This window comes from Triticum dicoccoides, chromosome 4A (genome assembly GCF_002162155.2).
Source record: "Triticum dicoccoides isolate Atlit2015 ecotype Zavitan chromosome 4A, WEW_v2.0, whole genome shotgun sequence".
NCBI classification, from domain to species: Eukaryota; Viridiplantae; Streptophyta; class Magnoliopsida; order Poales; family Poaceae; genus Triticum; species Triticum dicoccoides.
The window spans coordinates 48,746,859-48,763,359 of NC_041386.1; the positions used below are offsets into that span (position 1 = coordinate 48,746,859).

General features: G+C 44.3%; 2 protein-coding genes across 6 annotated transcripts; one reads left to right on the forward strand and one right to left on the reverse strand.

The window, feature by feature from the left end:
* The first annotated feature begins 1,103 nt into the window (after window positions 1–1,103).
* Window positions 1,104–8,604, forward strand: LOC119284917. Of its 4 annotated transcripts, XM_037564104.1 has the most exons (10): window positions 1,104–1,245; window positions 1,962–2,032; window positions 3,501–4,425; window positions 4,501–4,657; window positions 5,119–5,182; window positions 5,803–6,024; window positions 6,224–6,345; window positions 6,622–6,852; window positions 6,958–7,388; window positions 7,964–8,604. In XM_037564104.1, exons 1-10 carry the CDS (start codon window positions 1,138–1,140, stop codon window positions 8,315–8,317), a joined length of 2,685 nt encoding a protein of 894 aa, XP_037420001.1. In that variant the 5' UTR covers window positions 1,104–1,137; the 3' UTR covers window positions 8,318–8,604. The 4 variants fall into 4 exon arrangements, with proteins under 4 accessions (XP_037420001.1, XP_037419998.1, XP_037419999.1 ...); XM_037564101.1 differs by having other exon boundaries at window positions 1,123–1,245; window positions 3,501–4,657; XM_037564102.1 differs by having other exon boundaries at window positions 1,123–1,245; window positions 3,501–4,657; window positions 7,967–8,604.
* A 1,900-nt stretch (window positions 8,605–10,504) lies between these two features.
* Window positions 10,505–15,439, reverse strand: LOC119284918 (protein root UVB sensitive 3-like). 2 transcript variants are annotated; one of them, XM_037564105.1, is made up of 15 exons: window positions 15,079–15,439; window positions 14,937–14,994; window positions 14,685–14,744; window positions 14,537–14,575; window positions 14,378–14,440; window positions 13,942–13,998; window positions 13,713–13,776; window positions 13,275–13,358; window positions 13,098–13,180; window positions 12,874–13,003; window positions 12,228–12,320; window positions 11,677–11,815; window positions 11,551–11,588; window positions 11,289–11,476; window positions 10,505–10,746 (listed from the first exon to the last, which is right to left on the reverse strand). In XM_037564105.1, the coding sequence occupies exons 1-15, from the start codon at window positions 15,225–15,227 to the stop codon at window positions 10,648–10,650; spliced, it is 1,344 nt and encodes a 447-aa protein (XP_037420002.1). In that variant the 5' UTR covers window positions 15,228–15,439; the 3' UTR covers window positions 10,505–10,647. The 2 variants fall into 2 exon arrangements, with proteins under 2 accessions (XP_037420002.1, XP_037420003.1); XM_037564106.1 differs by lacking the exons at window positions 14,937–14,994; window positions 15,079–15,439 and adding an exon at window positions 14,895–14,914.
* Between the last annotated feature and the right edge of the window lie 1,062 nt (window positions 15,440–16,501).

Genomic DNA, 16,501 nt, shown 5'->3' on the forward strand with positions numbered 1-16,501 from the left:
TCCAGCTTGCGCTCGCTGGGGAGTGAATCCCAACGCGTGTCATCTTGCATGTTATGGCTCCAGCTTGTGCTCGTTAGAGAAGGAATCCCAACGCGTGACAACTCGCTTGTTACCATGCACTCACCCTCATCACGCGGAAGCACTGTCAAACGTGTCCATTTCATGCGGCGGCTACCGGGACAAGGGGGGCTTCGTCGCGCCGTATCCGCGATCCGGAAAAAAAAAAGATAAACTAGGAGTACGAGTATTTTTAGAAAGATTTTTTTTAAATCAATTCACATATTTTTCGCCTACACGCTGAGGAAGGAGGTGGTTAGGTGCCCGGCACTAAAAGCAGGGTAACTACGCTTCCATTAGTGTGGTCAGTCAATAAACCACTTAACCAGTGTGTACTGTGTGCACCCAACCAACCTTTGTCTTATCCACGCAATGCATGCAGCGGTGCGTCCACACAGACGACTGCGGGGAATCAACTAAGGAAGGAACGATCCTCCCGTTCCGCCATCCCATTGGCCCCCAAACCCAAGGCGCAGCGTACCGTCTCCTGGCTTCGGTGACCGTCCAAATCCACCGGGCAAAAGCCGACGCCTCCGCACTCCGCACCAACAAAATCACACCTCGCTACCCATGACACGCCGGCCCCGCCGAAGCGCGGCCCCACACGTCAGCGATCATACGCGACGCGGCTGGCGCAGCGCGTACCTGGGCGCAGCAGGGGCTTGTCGCACGCAGGCTCGCGCGCCAGCCGTCCGATCGCCCACGCGTACCGCCGGATGCGCCCGGTCAAAAGTGGCAGCTGCCAGCCAGTCCACCCCGGTCCCCCGCCATCGAACCCCGAGCGTGGCCCTCCGCCGCACGCACCGCGGAGCACAGCATCCTCGCTGCATGACACCTGGGACCGGCTAGCGCGGGGCCGGCCCGTCAGTGTCGCGCGGTGCAGGCCACGCGGGTTGGGTAGGCGGGTTGCCGAAACGGGTACCGCGAGGGGGGCACGGAAGGGGAAGAGGCTTGCCTATTTGCTCGCAACCGCCTCCCCCTCGCTCCACTCAACAACCAAAAACCCCCGTCCATTCACTCTCCCCTGCCCCTGCCTCGCTCTGCCTGCGTGCGTGCGTGGGGAGCGTGGGGAGCGTGAGGATGGAGCAGAGGAATCCAATGGCGGCGAGGCCGAACCCCTGCGCGGCCTTCCGCTCGGTCCCGCCGCCGCTGCCCGCGCGCCGCGCCGACGCCGCGCCGAGGCCCAAGGTGACGAGCTGACGATCGCCCCCCTTTTCCATTTCTTTGCTTGATTGATTGGCGCATGCCGCCTCTTTTCCCCCACCCCCAAATCCCCCGCGCGATCGCGGACGGGGGCCGCCTAGGGTTTCCCGCGTACGGTACGGACTCGCGGCGGCGGCGTGGAATGGAGGGAGGGAGGGCCGGGACGGGGGTTTTTGTCGACCATCGAATGCCTTTTTCTTTTTCTTTTCTTCATTCCGAGGTTGATTTTGCCCTCTGCTTCCTTGTGCTCGTCGGCTGCCCTGTACTGAACGAGTCGCCTGTCATAGATCGCGGCGCTCGGTTCTGCGTTAGCTACCGCGTGGTGCAGCCGGTGCGAGATTCGCTCGCTCTACTTCCATTTTATCTTCTTTATTAGGTAGAGTATAGATATGGAGTAGTACTACTTAATTTGTTACCATTGTGACAACGCTTGTTCCCCAGGGGGCCAACATCGCCCAAGTTGAGGTTGATTTTGATTCTCTTCTTACTACGTCTTCTTACCACTCGCGCATGATTGTTCATCTTGTCCGTCTGGGCTGGGCTGGTATATAGATCCAAGATCCAACTTCCTATGCCTAGATTACCAACTTCCGCACTTGGATTAGGATAAGCATGCTTGTCACGCCTTTCCTGGTTAATTAATTTTGTACAGAGGCCGAGGAAATCGTTTAACATCAATTTGTTTCGTTTTACTGTTGCAGGATGCACCTTGTCCTACCTCTAATGGCGATAGAGGTCTTTCTGGGCAGTCCAAAAAGCCTCCAGAGCATGGGTACGTTCCTCATGCTTATGTCCGCCAACATACAGCATTATATATGATGGAATCATGTCATTGTTTCTACATTTGTCATCCTGCTTTGGTTTCACTGTTCTAGTAAACGCCTTGTTTTTCTTTTTGAGACTAAATAGCAGGAGCTTCGTGACAATTGTTATCTGTAGTGAATGCCTTATGTTTCTGTGAAGCATATCCCTAGTCTAGGAACCAAAATATCATGTCATGGGGATTGTCAACTACTCTACCTTGTCTGTGTCATGGGCCCATTATGGTTCAAATAACAATTGACTGTAAGATTCATAATATTCGTAGCTATTACTTGGTAAACTCATGCTGCATCAGGTTTTATCCTCACTTTTGTATTTAACCTAAAAAAATGACCCGTGCATTCGTGAATATGGAGATCAGGAGCATATCAGTGCAAAGTTGCAAACCACTGGCTAGGTGTAATTGTGCGAACTACACACATTGACCATTTTATGTTGGGCTGATGAGTGATCAATGGATCACATTTGGAGGAATTTAAGGGCCCCATCTTGGATAAATCTCGTAATAGCCTTTCATATTTTAAGGCTCACACCTTATTAATACCCACTTGAATCTAATCAGTTCTTTTATCTAATGTATGTATCACGTGAGACTGAGTTTGCATGATTAAACATGGCTATCTGGTTTCCCTAGACCATTTAAAGAAATTGCACGGGGGAACTCAGGTTGAGTTCAATATGAATGTGCATGACCCAGTAACATGATATTTGATAATCTTATATGTAGTAAGCTGACAAATACTCTGTTATCCAGAAGTGCGTATTCAGTCCTACACCATTAGAATGATTCTGAGGACAGGGTGTGTTTAGTTTGAGCCCAAATTCACCATCCTAAAAAATGGTAGCCAAAATTTTAGTGAATGTTTTGCTTGCCAATGATTGGCTAATGTTAGCAAGAAAAATGAACTAGAGTTAGCAAGTTTGCATATGGGCATACCAACCAATTTCGGGCAACCCATCCAAACAAGGACCAAATTTTTGGCTATGAGCAAAAAATTGGTAAGGTTAGTTTTGTACACCAACCAAACATGCGTCCTTGCAATAAAATAAAAGGGAAAATGTAAGAAGAAATATATTTATATTGCTTCTTGGTATGTTGCTTTATGCCTCACGGTTTAATTCCACTCTATAATTTGGTTATGCGTAAGTGTAGTGAGCATTGAGGCATGGTATACTGCCTTCTTCATTTTGTAAAGCTTGTTAGTGAAGTGACATTATTTAAAGCATGATATATCACTTTTATTTTTTTCGGGAAGCTACATCTTTCATTGTTTAGGTTCTTGGCATACCAGTAAGTCATTTCTGTTGCCTGGATTGCACTTAAATATCATTCATGTCTTGCAAAATTCACATTCCAGTATGTTATTTCTGAATCTATTTATTTTAAAATGTATAGTAACTTCCTCTCTATTTTACAGCATGCATAAGCCGTCTGGCGGTACATATACAAAACCTGATGCAAGAGTGAAGTTGATTCCGGCAGAAGACATCACTTATGTACGGCATGGAAAGCCTTTTGGTAGAACAGTTGGCTCAGCAAAACTGCAGAAAAGACACTGCAGACGAAGTGTCACTCCTCCTCCGAGTTCGCGTAAAATTTCTCTTGCGAGATCGACACCGCTTACTCACAAGTCTACGACACCGTTTACTCCCAAGGCCATGCCACCGCTTAATCACAAGGCTTCGACGCCTCTTACCCACAAGGCCACAGCACCTCTTACTCACAAGGCCGCGACACCTCTTACTCACAAGCCCACGACACCACCCCATCCTGTTGCGTCGTGTCTTTCTCCTAAGAGAGTTGAGACAGCTCACAAGGCCTCGGGACCTCTTAGTCCAAAGCCCACTACACCACCCCTGCCTGTTGCATCGTGTCTTTCTCCTAAGAGAATTGAGACAGCTCACAAGGCCTCGGGACCTCTTAGTCCCAAGCCCACAACACCACCCCTGCCTGTTGCATCGTGTCTTTCTCCTGAGAGAGTTGAGACAGTTGAAAACAGGCAATTTTTCTCTCTCAATCGGCCATCACCACTCTACAAGGCTGTCCAGGGAGGTGCATTTCCTCCATCTGTTTCGCAGAAAGAGTCAGAGATGAATCCCATCAACCCTGGTTCTGTGCATGTTCCTCCTGCATATTCAAGGAAGGTTCCTCTTAATACAAAGGCAGAACCTCCTAAGAGTGTCATCACACTTGACAACAAAAAGTTATGCTCTACAAGCAATCAATCTGCACTTAAATGTCAGCCCACAAAAAGAGACGCAGATCCTATTGTGGAAAAAGAAACTACTGTGAAGCTTCCATTACTGAGCCCAACATCTGTGCTTAGTTCAAGTTCCACCGAGGTATGTCCAGATACTGGAAGGTCTTCGTCCAGACTAAATTTGTTTGATGGAAAATCCAAGCTGGACTCACTGCAGCCTGAAACAAACATACCTCAAGCAAAAAGCCCAGAGTCTACAACTCCAACCCCATGTGCTCAACTTTCCAATGATTTGAGAGTTGTTTCTTCCACTAAGAGCCATGTCGAGAAACAAACGAACCAGGAACCATCAATTAGTCGTAACATGTCTTCAGGTATGGTTATTATCCTGAAAGTAACATATTCAACCCAAAAAAAAAATCCTGATGCATGATTTAGCTGTATTTTTCTTAGTCTACGTATATAAAACAAATGGCATGCATGATATTTGCTTCACTTAGTTCCAATAATTGGACCTTTTGTTTTCAAACTTATTTTGTTTACCATGTTGAATATTCCTTCAGTCCTCATGAAAGGGCTCGAGAGTATTGCTTGCTTTTTGCCCTAACATTAGATACAGGAAAAGAGAAGAATTAAATAGGAAAACCCAACTTTTAGCCTTTTTAAAATTGTACATTATGTTTCCCATATTTCTGTAGCGATGTTTTACAGTTCAGTGCACGCATTTGCAAGGACAGAATGATATAACAGAGAATATCATATTATTCCTTATGTGCAATCTTATAATATTTCTTCTGAGAAAATTCGTTGTTATGACGTTTTGATATGGATACAGGTGCCCAATTAATTCTACATACACCACTGTGCAAGGAGACATACCAACCAGAGGCCTGCTGGAAGTAAGTACTTTGCTTTTACGCATTAGAATCTTCTAATTTGAAGGGTCAGTGCAATTTGTTTGCTGCATGAGTTTAATGATTTGGAAATTTTACCGACTAAGTAGAATAGAAGATTGTTGTAGGCTCATTGTGCAAGCGCAAACTCGATACTAGAAGGTTACCTTCCCAAGTAGAAGCACGAAAAGGAGAAAACACAACTCATGTGTGGGGTTTGAAACTCCATTTATACTACCTGCTATAAGCTTTGAACCTTGGCTGCTAGGTGTTGCGGTTAATTAGCTGTATAGGCAGCAATTACTTGTGCGATAAGCTATATTATACTCCCTCTGTTGACAAATACTATAAGATGTTTTGGATATTTCAATATGGGCTACATACGGACTGAAATGAGTGAACACACACACTAAAACGTGTCTATATACACCCGATTCAGAAAAAAGTTAAAATATCTTGTATTTGTGAATGGAGGGAATATAAGATAAGAATGTTCATGTGGCAAGTGATGACGGTTTATGCTTACTGAGGTCTTCTGCGATTCCAAAGATGTGAATCCTACTAGAGGACCCTGTGGTCTATTCTATTTCAGCCGAACACTCAGGATCATTATTTGCTTTCTTTAGGGGCAAATTTGAAATAACTGGAGAGCTAACACACACTTGTGATGGACTTGAAGCCTATTTCCCTTGTGAAATTTCTAGCAAAGTTTATGAAGCTTCAAAACAGATGCCTGAAATCTTGAAGCTAGAGGCTCTACCTCTTTCTGGCCTGTTACCAAAAAAATTCAAGATGGAACCACCTCTTGCTCAAGATATTGGACTGTGCTTCATAAGTTCTTGTCAAAGGTACACTCATCATCTTAGCTTCCACTTACATTAAAGAAGGATTAGCAATGGTAGACTTACTTGCAGCCATGGCAGGTGCCATATAAAAAGATCTTGCATCGTATACAGTCTGTGTGTGTGTGTGTGTGTGTGTGTGTGTGTGTGTGTGTGTGTGCATATGAGCTTGCCTTATAAGCTTAATTTTTGCCTATTTATACAGGCCAAATAGGGACTCTTACCATCTCCTGGAAAATGTTTCTTCACATATTGGCTTGCGGACTGACATCGGCACCGTGGAGTTGCTTATATTTTCGTCCAAGCTGCTTACGGAAGATGATCAAAGTATGTCCACTTGACTCTTACGAAGGCCACTGATACGCAATAGCTATGGTAGAGTTTACCGATTGCACGACATGCAGCTGATATTCATATCTTGTGAAGTTTTCCATTGGACATGTTATGCTTGAAACTGTTCTCTTCTATTTTGTTTCTGCAATCTGGATGTTTTGTTAAGTTAGGCAATACCTGCTAAATGATTTCTGGAATGTTTGAAAAACTAGTATGCAGGTTCATATTCATTTAGCATCATCTAACTTCCGCCAGAATCTGTTGTAACAGCGAAAGACGGAGAACTTTACCTTTTTGGAGTTTTCCAGAAGCGTACCAGAAAGAGGCAGCACCGAGTCGACAGTCATACAGATATCAGCAATGTTGGCCTTTCAAAGGGAGACTGTAATATATCTGAGGATATTGGCTTGGACCTGGATATGATAGGAGGCAAATACACAAAAGGTAATGCAGCTCCCGCTGTTTCTTTCTTCACTGGGTCTTGTAGTCCTGACTCCGCAGGTAACAACCTTTTTTTTGCTGTTTGGGTGGTAGATCTTGCTATCTCAGCGATGCAGCCCCTGTACTTGCTTTTGCTGATTCATGTTTTTTCGTTGTATTTTCCAGGGACTACAGATTCTCTATGCAAATCTGCTAGGAGAGCTCCTGCTTGCGGAGACCTTGTTTTGGACCCACCTTCAGGATTTCCTCTTGATGTCCCTCCTGGCTTCACAAGAGCTCGTTGTGGGCTTCGTAGAGGAAAAACTGCAGAATCACATATCAACTCTTCTCCCAGCCTTGCTTTCGACACTCCAGGACCGAGACTTGATGCTCCTCCAGGATTTACAAAAGCACATGGTGGATCAGAAAACGGTGCTTCCACTCTTTTCTCTGAGAGAAAGTCCCCAATCAAGTTCTCTCTCAACATTACAAGGCCTCCTGGATTTGCTAAATTGGCTGAGGTGAAAAAAGAGCCTGGGTTACCAGCATTCTTTAAGGCTACGGAGAAAACACCACCAATTGGAAAAGCAAATGAAAAGGATATCAAGCATGATAAGGTGCAACATTATCCCTGTCCTTGTTTCAGTATTCCCATTTTCTCCAGTGGTCTTTATTTCTCTGTTCCTTGGCTGGTTAGGAGTCCGGTTATTTATTTATTTTGGATCTCTGGGTCTCCATGCATGCTCTGCTTGTGCATTAATTATTTCAACTCCGCGTATGCTAGTACTTCCGATAAGAAGAAACTCTTGTACCCCCTCTGATGTTTTAAACATACTAGTTTTCTTTCTTGGTAGTTGTTGGTCTGCTCCCCGAATTGAACCCTTATCTTTTGCCTTTGTTGTGTTACAATGAAGTTTCGGACCCTCGTTTAAGAAATAGTAAAAGGCAAGGGACTGTTTTTGCCTTTTACTATCTAACTAAAATGATTACTACATACTCTTTTCAGTAGCAACATCAATGCCTCTGATTTTCCTATCCACATTTTTTTTCTGTGACTACTTAGCTTATCAGCAGAAATATGTATTGAAATAAGAAAAGCATAGTTTACCAAAGAATCCTAAGCTATCTGCACGACATGTTTTTTTTTTCCATTGGGGGGATGAATCAATCAAATTAACTGATACGTGTGCAGCAGGTCAACGTGGAAGTGGAATCGGATGACAGCTCGGAGGAGCGAGAGTTTCCCAAGACCAAGAGGCTCTCAGATATCCTGGGTTCTTGTGCCTCTTCGTCTTGGAGGAACAACGCTAGTACCTCAGCCGCACCTCGAAACTGCTCTGAAGTTTTCAGGCCTGCGACTGCGAGCAAGTTTGAGGAACAAAAGCAGCAGCATCGGCATTGCAGGAAGAGAGGGCAGCAGGAAGCATCCGAATCCGATGCTGCTGTCGAGGCCACCAAAAGGCTCAAGGTCAACGGCCGCATCGCGCTCAATGGTTGTCCTGCCCTCAACTCCAACCAAGCGCAACCCAAAACTCCACCAACATAGCCGAGGCCGTCCTTCGTCTCCCGACCCGACGCAAGTGCTCTTGTCTTGTGTGCGTGCGTGTCGTCTCAACTGCTACCTCTAACTAATCGGCTATGAAAACAGACGGTGATTATCATGTCATATATGTATGTATTCAGTGTATTGGCTCGAAGCTGAAAACAGGTACAAAGTCGAATAGTCAGTCGGATATAATTCTATGTATGTACTAGGTGGGCCTAGTGTTATGTCAAAACAAATATACCATTCTTGATCTTTCGAGTAACAAGGGACAACATGGTTAGCAGAAACACATGCGCCTTTATCATCACACAGAAACAATGAATTGTGCACACAAATAAAAATTACTTGTACATTAAAATACATATAAAATTTGCTCACAGTGCATAATTCAAACATAAAATTCATAGTTAGCTGATTCCGTCGTGGATCCACATATGCTCCATATGATCATTGAGAAGTTGCATGTGCGTTTGTTGATCTTTAAGTTATTGATGCATCTCAAGAAAGTTGGCAACATGCTCCACCTCTTGGCGGACTTGAACTCCGGACTTCACAAATCATGTGGGCAACCCTTCGCCCTCATCCTCCACAATCATGTTGTACAAGATTACAAAACATGTCGTGAGTTGTCAAAGTATGTGAGTTGCCCCTTCACCCTCATCCTCCACAATCATGTTGTGCAAGATTACAAAACATGTCATGAGTTGTCAAAACGTCTCTTGGTTCCCACATCATTGCAACTCCACGAACAATACCCTAACGAACTTGGAGCACTTCGAATGACCTCTCCACATCCTTTCTAGCATCTTTTTGCGCTTGTGCAAAGACAGATTGTTTTCTACCATGAGGATCGTATATAGTCTTCACAAACGTCGCCCATTAAGGATAGATACCATCAGCAAGGTAGTACCCCATGTTGCAGTTGTGCCCTTTGACAATGTAGTTGCACTCTGAAGCCTCCCCATCACAAAGTCTCTTGGACAAAGGAGATCGTTGGAGCACATTGATGTCATCGTTAGAACCAAGCGTGTCAAAGAAAGCATGCCAAATCCAAGTCCTTTGATGCCACTTCTTCAAGTATGATTACGGTCTCTTTGGTGTGACCTTGATACTGCCCATGCAAACCTTTGGGGCAATTCTTCTATTGTCAATGGATGAAATCAACTGAACCGAGTATACCTGAGAAACCTTTTGATGGTCCAATTGCCAACAATTTTGATGTGTCCTCCACAATTGGTTCTCTCAGATACTCTGGTCCAAGCACCTTCACCACGGTGTGTACAAATTGCACCACGGTGTGTACAAATTGCATCGCGGTGTTCAAGCATGTGGTCTCTCCCATCTTGATAAGCATCCTGAGAGCAGTCGTGCATTTCTACAGAGGAGAGAAAGAAAGTTTCTCGCAACAATCCTTCCTCAAACTTGAAGCTGTCATCAGCCTCCTCCACGACATTCACTACATGCAAGAACAAATCTCTGCTCATCCGGAAGCGACTCGGAAAAAATCTTCATAGTATGTTGGGCTCGGTTTGAAGTAGTCATTGTAGAGAAGCCTTGCACCATCGATCCTATCTCAGGGAGCAACTCTTCTGCCATTTATCGAACCCTTGAGGTTCAATACATGCTCCTTTTGCTTCTCCAATTCTTCCCGGATGCTCATCATCATCATTTCAGCATCTTCGTCATTCGAATCCGACGAATCGATGAACTCTTTGTATATGAATCCATCAAGGTTTGTGTTTCCATACACAACATTCGACGACGAATTCATCGGTGACCCACAAATGACCAAAAGAACAAAAAAATTGCTCGAAAATTTCATCAAATACAGAGCACGAGGTGTATGTCCGAGGAAGCGAACTTGTCCACTGGCGACATGAACAGCGATGTTGTGGGTTGGGGACAACCACGGAGCAACAATGGTGATGGTTGTGCGGACGAGGCAGAAAAGAGGAGGAAGAGGGCAGATCAGGCCAGGGACGTCTTCAAGAGATTTGACGTGGGCCCTGCCGTCAGTCCGACGTGACGGGCGCATCCGAGTGTCCCCATATCCACCTCACATATGTACTGGGTATAGGTGCCAGTCGGCTTGGACGTTTGGGCCAAGCTTGCCAGGTCCGGTTTGGGTAGACCGAACAGACCGCATGGACGTTTAGGGCGGATATGTAGATGCTCTGATGACGCAGGTTATCTGTATGTCCGTTTCAACTTTGATATGATTTGGTGATCTCCGTTTACACAGCAGTTCGAATGCACCTTCTCACAAAATTTACCACTAGCATAACCAACTACTTAGTCAAGTGGATATGGCCATCTCCAGCTCTTTCCTCCTACTTGGTCTTCTCACCCAAGGGACCATAAACCCAGTGTGCCTTCCAAACAATCGAATGTGACAGAAGTCGTTCCGTTGAGTAGCCTTCCACTTTCAGCTGTAAAATTTTGGGGGTAAATGAACCATCATCACGCATCATAGTAGAATAAAACAGATACACAAAACTAATTGCAAAGAATATTCACTAGATTACAACGAACAACTTTCATGGCACTAAATTTTGCCATTTAGAGCCCCATCCTACAAACCTGCTCATGGCTGCGCTGTGGGTGTTTGAATAGCCAAATATTAGTACGTTTGTGGTGAAAACAGCATTATGGAATGCCATCAGGGCAATTCTCAGATTCTATATGGATGGATTCCATGGAGACCAATTTGTTTCCCCGTATAAAAAGGAAAAACGCCATTTGGTGCTTAGTTAAAGCACAGAGAGGGTATAGTATAGCTCCGTAAGCCTACCATCAATACTGTATGCACGATTATCAGTAATAGATTCTTTGATCTGGAGCGCCTGTTTCAATGTTTTAACCCTATAAAGGGGCACTGAGAGGCTAAGCTCCAACCCAGTGAAGTACTACTATACCAACCATACAACAAGTTCACTAGATGGAGATCTTAGCAAATGTGACAGTATTTTACCTTTGAGATGAAGGTGTTGTATTTCTCATCCATCCATTGGTGAGCCTCTGTATGACAAGATTTGCTCTTCTGCATGAAACGTGCTAAGACGAGTCCATGTATGAAGGACTTCAAGACATCAGTTGCCACTGCCTGCTTGTGGATGAAAATACAAACACTGCCGTCCTTGTCCAGCAAAAAATAGTTGGCTGAACAAAAGCGGGAGGTAAAGAAAGTCAGCAGCAATCACTATACTGCCGCATGAGCAACAAAAGAATCATACCATTTGTATAGTAGGATCTTGTTTTTGCAATCAGCAACCTGTTAAATTTGACAAACAAATATAATTCACCCTTTAATTCCTAGGCAATGTCACACATAAAAGCATAGTTGAGAAGATAGAACTTACATGTCGGAGTGCGTAAGCATTGAGGCTTTAGCACCTAAGTGTACAAGCTCATGTGGAAGTTTAACTCTAAGTAATTTCCGCCAGCTAGACCAGAACGGAAGAATATGCTCTTGCTTGGAAACCTGTTGTGGTGTAAGAACTAGGAAAATTCCATGCAAAAAGTATGATAATCAAATAATGGAACTTCTTGCATCAATTTTTTGCAGCTTCATAAAATGAACCAGTCAAACTTATTCTTGAGGCAATAATTAAAATGCCACAGACAGATCTACCTAAATTCCGCATGTGAGATATGACAAAATAAAGAAATGCCCCTTAGAAATGCATAGCCTCGAACTTGGAACACACACCATATTGGGCAATACAATTAATGAAGATTCACAACATGCAAAAAAAAAGGTGTGGCTGTGCAGCTAGTAATGGCCCGCTAACCACAAACTTAACCCCACTAAGTTTCTTAGATGCTAACTGATCCTGCATGGTTACAGTAACAGCAATTCACAACAGAATGGATTTCATGAAACCAGGAAAAGGAAAAGCAATACACGCACCTTCACCATGTTCCATAAAATACTGCAGCAAGATGGATGTTCTCTCATAATTTAGTGTACTGAGTGAAAGTGACTGCACTGCCTTGTAATTTGCTGAATTGACACACATAGATAGAACAAGCAAAAGTTTGTAAACAAGAAGTGCGTTCAAAACTCAGTTCTGCTACTAATTGAATATATTATCTCAGTTCAAACGAGTCTAAGTAGAAAGTGGGTAATGTATTATACTATTGCGTCAACATTTTGTTACTGGATATTTCTCATGACAATAAATTCTGGTGGGACTAAAACCCAACAGGAGACTGGGGTTGGGGGTCTTAATTTCAAATTCAAAATTATTTAGCTAAACTAAAGTTACTGCCTTGTTTGGATATCTTGCTATATCAAATTGACAGGACCCAATGGAATCTGGAATTCATGCAGCACACCATATACTGGACAGCTTCAAATATTTCTATTACTTTAGTTTCCATCTGCTAATTCCTCTTCTTTTGGGTGCCTTTCTTCCTTTCACCCCATAGACCATAATTGTTTTTGACAGGAACAGTAAGGCAACAACAGCCATGATTATACAGATGTTTCGATTATAATGTCCTCTTTTGAAAACAATGTAATCGGCAATGTCTAACTAGTTAATAACACTCACCGTACATATGGAATACTGTGAGAGAAAGGAACGAAACCCATACAACCAAATCATGCCCCCTGGTAACATGTGCCAACAGCATACCCAGTCCCATTCCAGACATTGTTGCAAGTGTCTCCTGGCTGCCTTCCTGAAAAGTTGGGTGTGTTCCTTTAGATACATTTCAGTGATAATTTACCATCTAATATATGTCTACAAGAAATGTTGAGATTGTTCGAAGGTACCTTTGCAGATATATCAGCGGCATTATTTGCAAGTGCAAAATGTTGTGTTAATGCCGCCCTAGTTGCTCCACTGGCAACACCGGCTATACATCATGAGCAAAAAATTAGCTAAGAAAAGAACCATTCCAAAAATTCCTCTTAAAAGTTTGTAGAAATTCAACATGTAAACTGGCTTACTGAATGACCGAGATAGACTGCCTAAGCACATTATAACTATCAATGATGAAGGAAACAAAGGGCTTAAAAGATCCATCAACATTCCTGTAAACAACAACAAAACGGTGTTACTATAGTTTCATGTGTATAGGAAAAGTGTTCTTCGTATGACCCAGCTTTCATGTAAGATGTAGTTTCAGGAACATGTAGCACATTGAATCATACCATCTGCCTAATATAGCAGAATACTGTAAAGAGTTAAATACGTCCTACTCATTCACAGTTCAAAATGATAGTAGAAACCTTGGATTGGGTAAGCAATGAGGGATAAGAACAGTAAGTCACACTCAAAAGGTGCTAGCACCCAACCTAACTTGGCTATATGACGCAAGAAGAGAAATGCAGAGGGAGGGAAGAAACAGAAGTATAGTATTTAATGTGAATTTAGTTGAGCATTACCAAGGTCATTCATAAAGTCTGCAACTAGACGCCACATTTTTGCATTGCTATCAAGGTTGGATCCCTGGTGGAAAAGAAAGAAAAGTAATAATGAATACAGAGTACAGACAAATGACGAACTGGCCAAACAAATTATCTCAGCAAACCACGATTATCTCATAAGGAAAATATCATTTCCAGTGGTAAGATGATAATGTTTACTACTCTAATTAGTTAGAAAACTTGGTACCTGATAGAAAGCGAACAATATACCTCCGAGCATACCAGTCAAATCCCTGAGAAACCACTGGCAGAATAGAATGTATTCAGAAAAAAAGGGAGAAAATGCAACAATAAACCCAATAAAAGGAGAGAATTGAGAACAAAGGTGCAGGTCATGCTGCTGAGTTTATGGCCAGATCAAACACACAGCTCATGCAATTGAGAAAGGCCTGAATCATCGCTAGGTTGTTGGCCAATCAAAACACCCCTTCGAATGATGGATCACACAGCAACAGCCACTAGGGGCATATCGATCCAAAATAATAGTAGAAGTAATATTGTTCGTATATGCACATCCATACACGTTCATGAGATAATTCGTAAGTTATGTGCTAGCACCTAGGAAAGAGTGCAAGCTCAGGCATTTGCGCAAGCCTATATGGAGATTGGTGGAGGAAAAATACCTGAAAAGTGGCACCTATGACTGTTGCAGATTTCTCACCTACGCCAATGGCACCTAAAAGGGCCTGAAGCCAGTTCAGGTGGCATTCCATTTAGACCGGCAAAACAATAAGACGCAAAAACAAAGCAAAGATGAACAACCACTGGACTGCCAGGCTTACTTGAGTAGACAACATTGCACGGATGTATGTCGAGAGCCCCTATAGCAAAGCAGCCATGGATAAGGCGTCAGAACTAAAGACCAAGGTAGCTTTGGTGTCCAGCAAGCTTGCAAACAGTAACTGTAAAAACGAAGGGTTTAGGATCTACCTGTAAGGTATCCCACATCTGGAATGGGACGTAGTCAGGAGTGACGCTACCAGGAAAACCCTGCCAATCAGAAAGTCATCGCTCATGAGTTGCCACAGGTGAAACGGAGAAGAATGCTCCACCAGGACCGAAATTCAGAGGCACCAGCTTAGTCATAATTCACAGCTGTAACGGTTGTCACTGACATGAACAGAGAACAGTGTTCTAAACCTCTAATGGCGAGCGTGGAGAGCATCAGGCTGGCTGACTCACCTCGGGCACGAAGGCGCCGAGCACGCGGCTGCCGATCCGCCCCCACCGGCTGCCGAACCTGGGACGGTGGTGCGCGCGCGCGCGTGAGACGGGAGCGGGCCGAAACGAAGGAACCGAGCGGGAGGGAGGGTGGAGGCGTCACCTGTTGGAGGTGAGGGAGGAGGCGGAGGCGGTGAGGACGGCGGTGCGGGAGAGCGCGGAGCCGGAGGAGCCGCCCCACTCCTCGACCGTCACCCACGCCGCCGCGCCGGGCTCGCCGCGGCCCCCGGGGCGGGAGGGTTCCACGTCCATGGATCCCCCTCGCACAATCGCCGCCGGTGGCGACCAAGCGGCAGGTGCCCTGAGAGGAGGAGCAGAGCGTCCCGTCCGGCGGGCAAGCAGGCAGCAGAGCGGCGGATTCGAGTCGCGCCGAGGCGGTGGAGTTGACTCCGGGCACCGGATTTGGATCGTGCCCGCCCGCGCTCGACTCCGCACGTTTGAGTTGACTCTGCAGCCGCTCCACTGCTCCAGGTTGGACTCAGGCAGTTCAGGTTCGTGCAGGTACTAGTACAGTATTATTTTTAGAAAAGTCCCAGCAAATGTTTGCGTAATAATTTCAGACGCCCAGTGTTCGTAAGCATTTGCAGAACAAATACACTGTAAATGAATTTAAATTTTAGACGTGATTTTTTTTGGTAGAAGCTGGAGTGCAAATGCGATTGATACATCGACTTTTTTTTACAATCGAATTGATACATCAGCTAGCTTTGATGGTTAGGTTTCTTATGGTGAAACTAGCCCACCGGGATCTAAGTTTTGCGCTTGCCACTGATGTTCGCATTTTTCTAGATTTATTTCAGTCTTTTCAGCAATATTCGTTCAGTTGAAGGAGACGTTTTCGTGGACTACGAGACGCATGTGGTAATTTCGTCAATCTCAAAATGTGATGTCGGGGATGAGTGTATGTGCGTGTATATGGGTTTCTACGATTGTACTGTGTTAAAAAAATAACTAGGTCCAAGAACCGGTTTCTAATAACTAGTGAAATTTCCTACTCAACTAAGGATGACCAATTTCTTTCTCCCCGTCTCCTACTTACAAATGATTCACGGAGCCGAATAACGCGAGTCTACATCTACAATGGTGAATAAAATTCCCTGTCGGACAAAAAAAATCATCTCTTACGCCCAAGTAGGCTTATTTGTGGGTTTTGACAACTCTCACTTTGGCCAGTTTTATCTTCGGTGTTGAGATGCAATACATGGACAGCGGCTTGATGCAGAGTGTATGGTTGTGATGGGTCTCACTTCTGACGAAGTAGTCTTGTCTTGATCACACTTAGGGGAGTTGTCAAGGAATCCAAGGGAGTGTGCACCAAAATTTACAAAACACATTGGAAAGGAGCAGTAAACCTACATGCTAAACACTGCAGGGTTCTTAAGAAATTTGGTTACCAACATATTGATTTACTAAATATATAATAGACCAAAGAGCAAATTACATATAACCACCATATAACGGGCTAGAGTAACAACCTGATACCACATTCGGGACAACTCACGCAGAACCATCAACTCTGCGTCAAA

Coding starts and splice junctions, on each gene's coding strand:
- LOC119284918 (XM_037564105.1), bottom strand. CDS start 15,227: ATGGACGTGGAACCCTCCCGCCCCGGGGGCCGCGGCGAGCCCGGCGCG. Junction 13,359..13,712: donor AGACTTTATGAATGACCTTG/GTAATGCTCAAC, acceptor TGTTGTTTACAG/GAATGTTGATGGATCTTTTA. Junction 11,816..12,227: donor TTTTATGGAACATGGTGAAG/GTGCGTGTATTG, acceptor GAATTTTCCTAG/TTCTTACACCACAACAGGTT.
- LOC119284917 (XM_037564101.1), top strand. CDS start 1,138: ATGGAGCAGAGGAATCCAATGGCGGCGAGGCCGAACCCCTGCGCGGCC. Junction 4,658..5,118: donor TAGTCGTAACATGTCTTCAG/GTATGGTTATTA, acceptor ATATGGATACAG/GTGCCCAATTAATTCTACAT. Junction 6,853..6,957: donor TTGTAGTCCTGACTCCGCAG/GTAACAACCTTT, acceptor TGTATTTTCCAG/GGACTACAGATTCTCTATGC.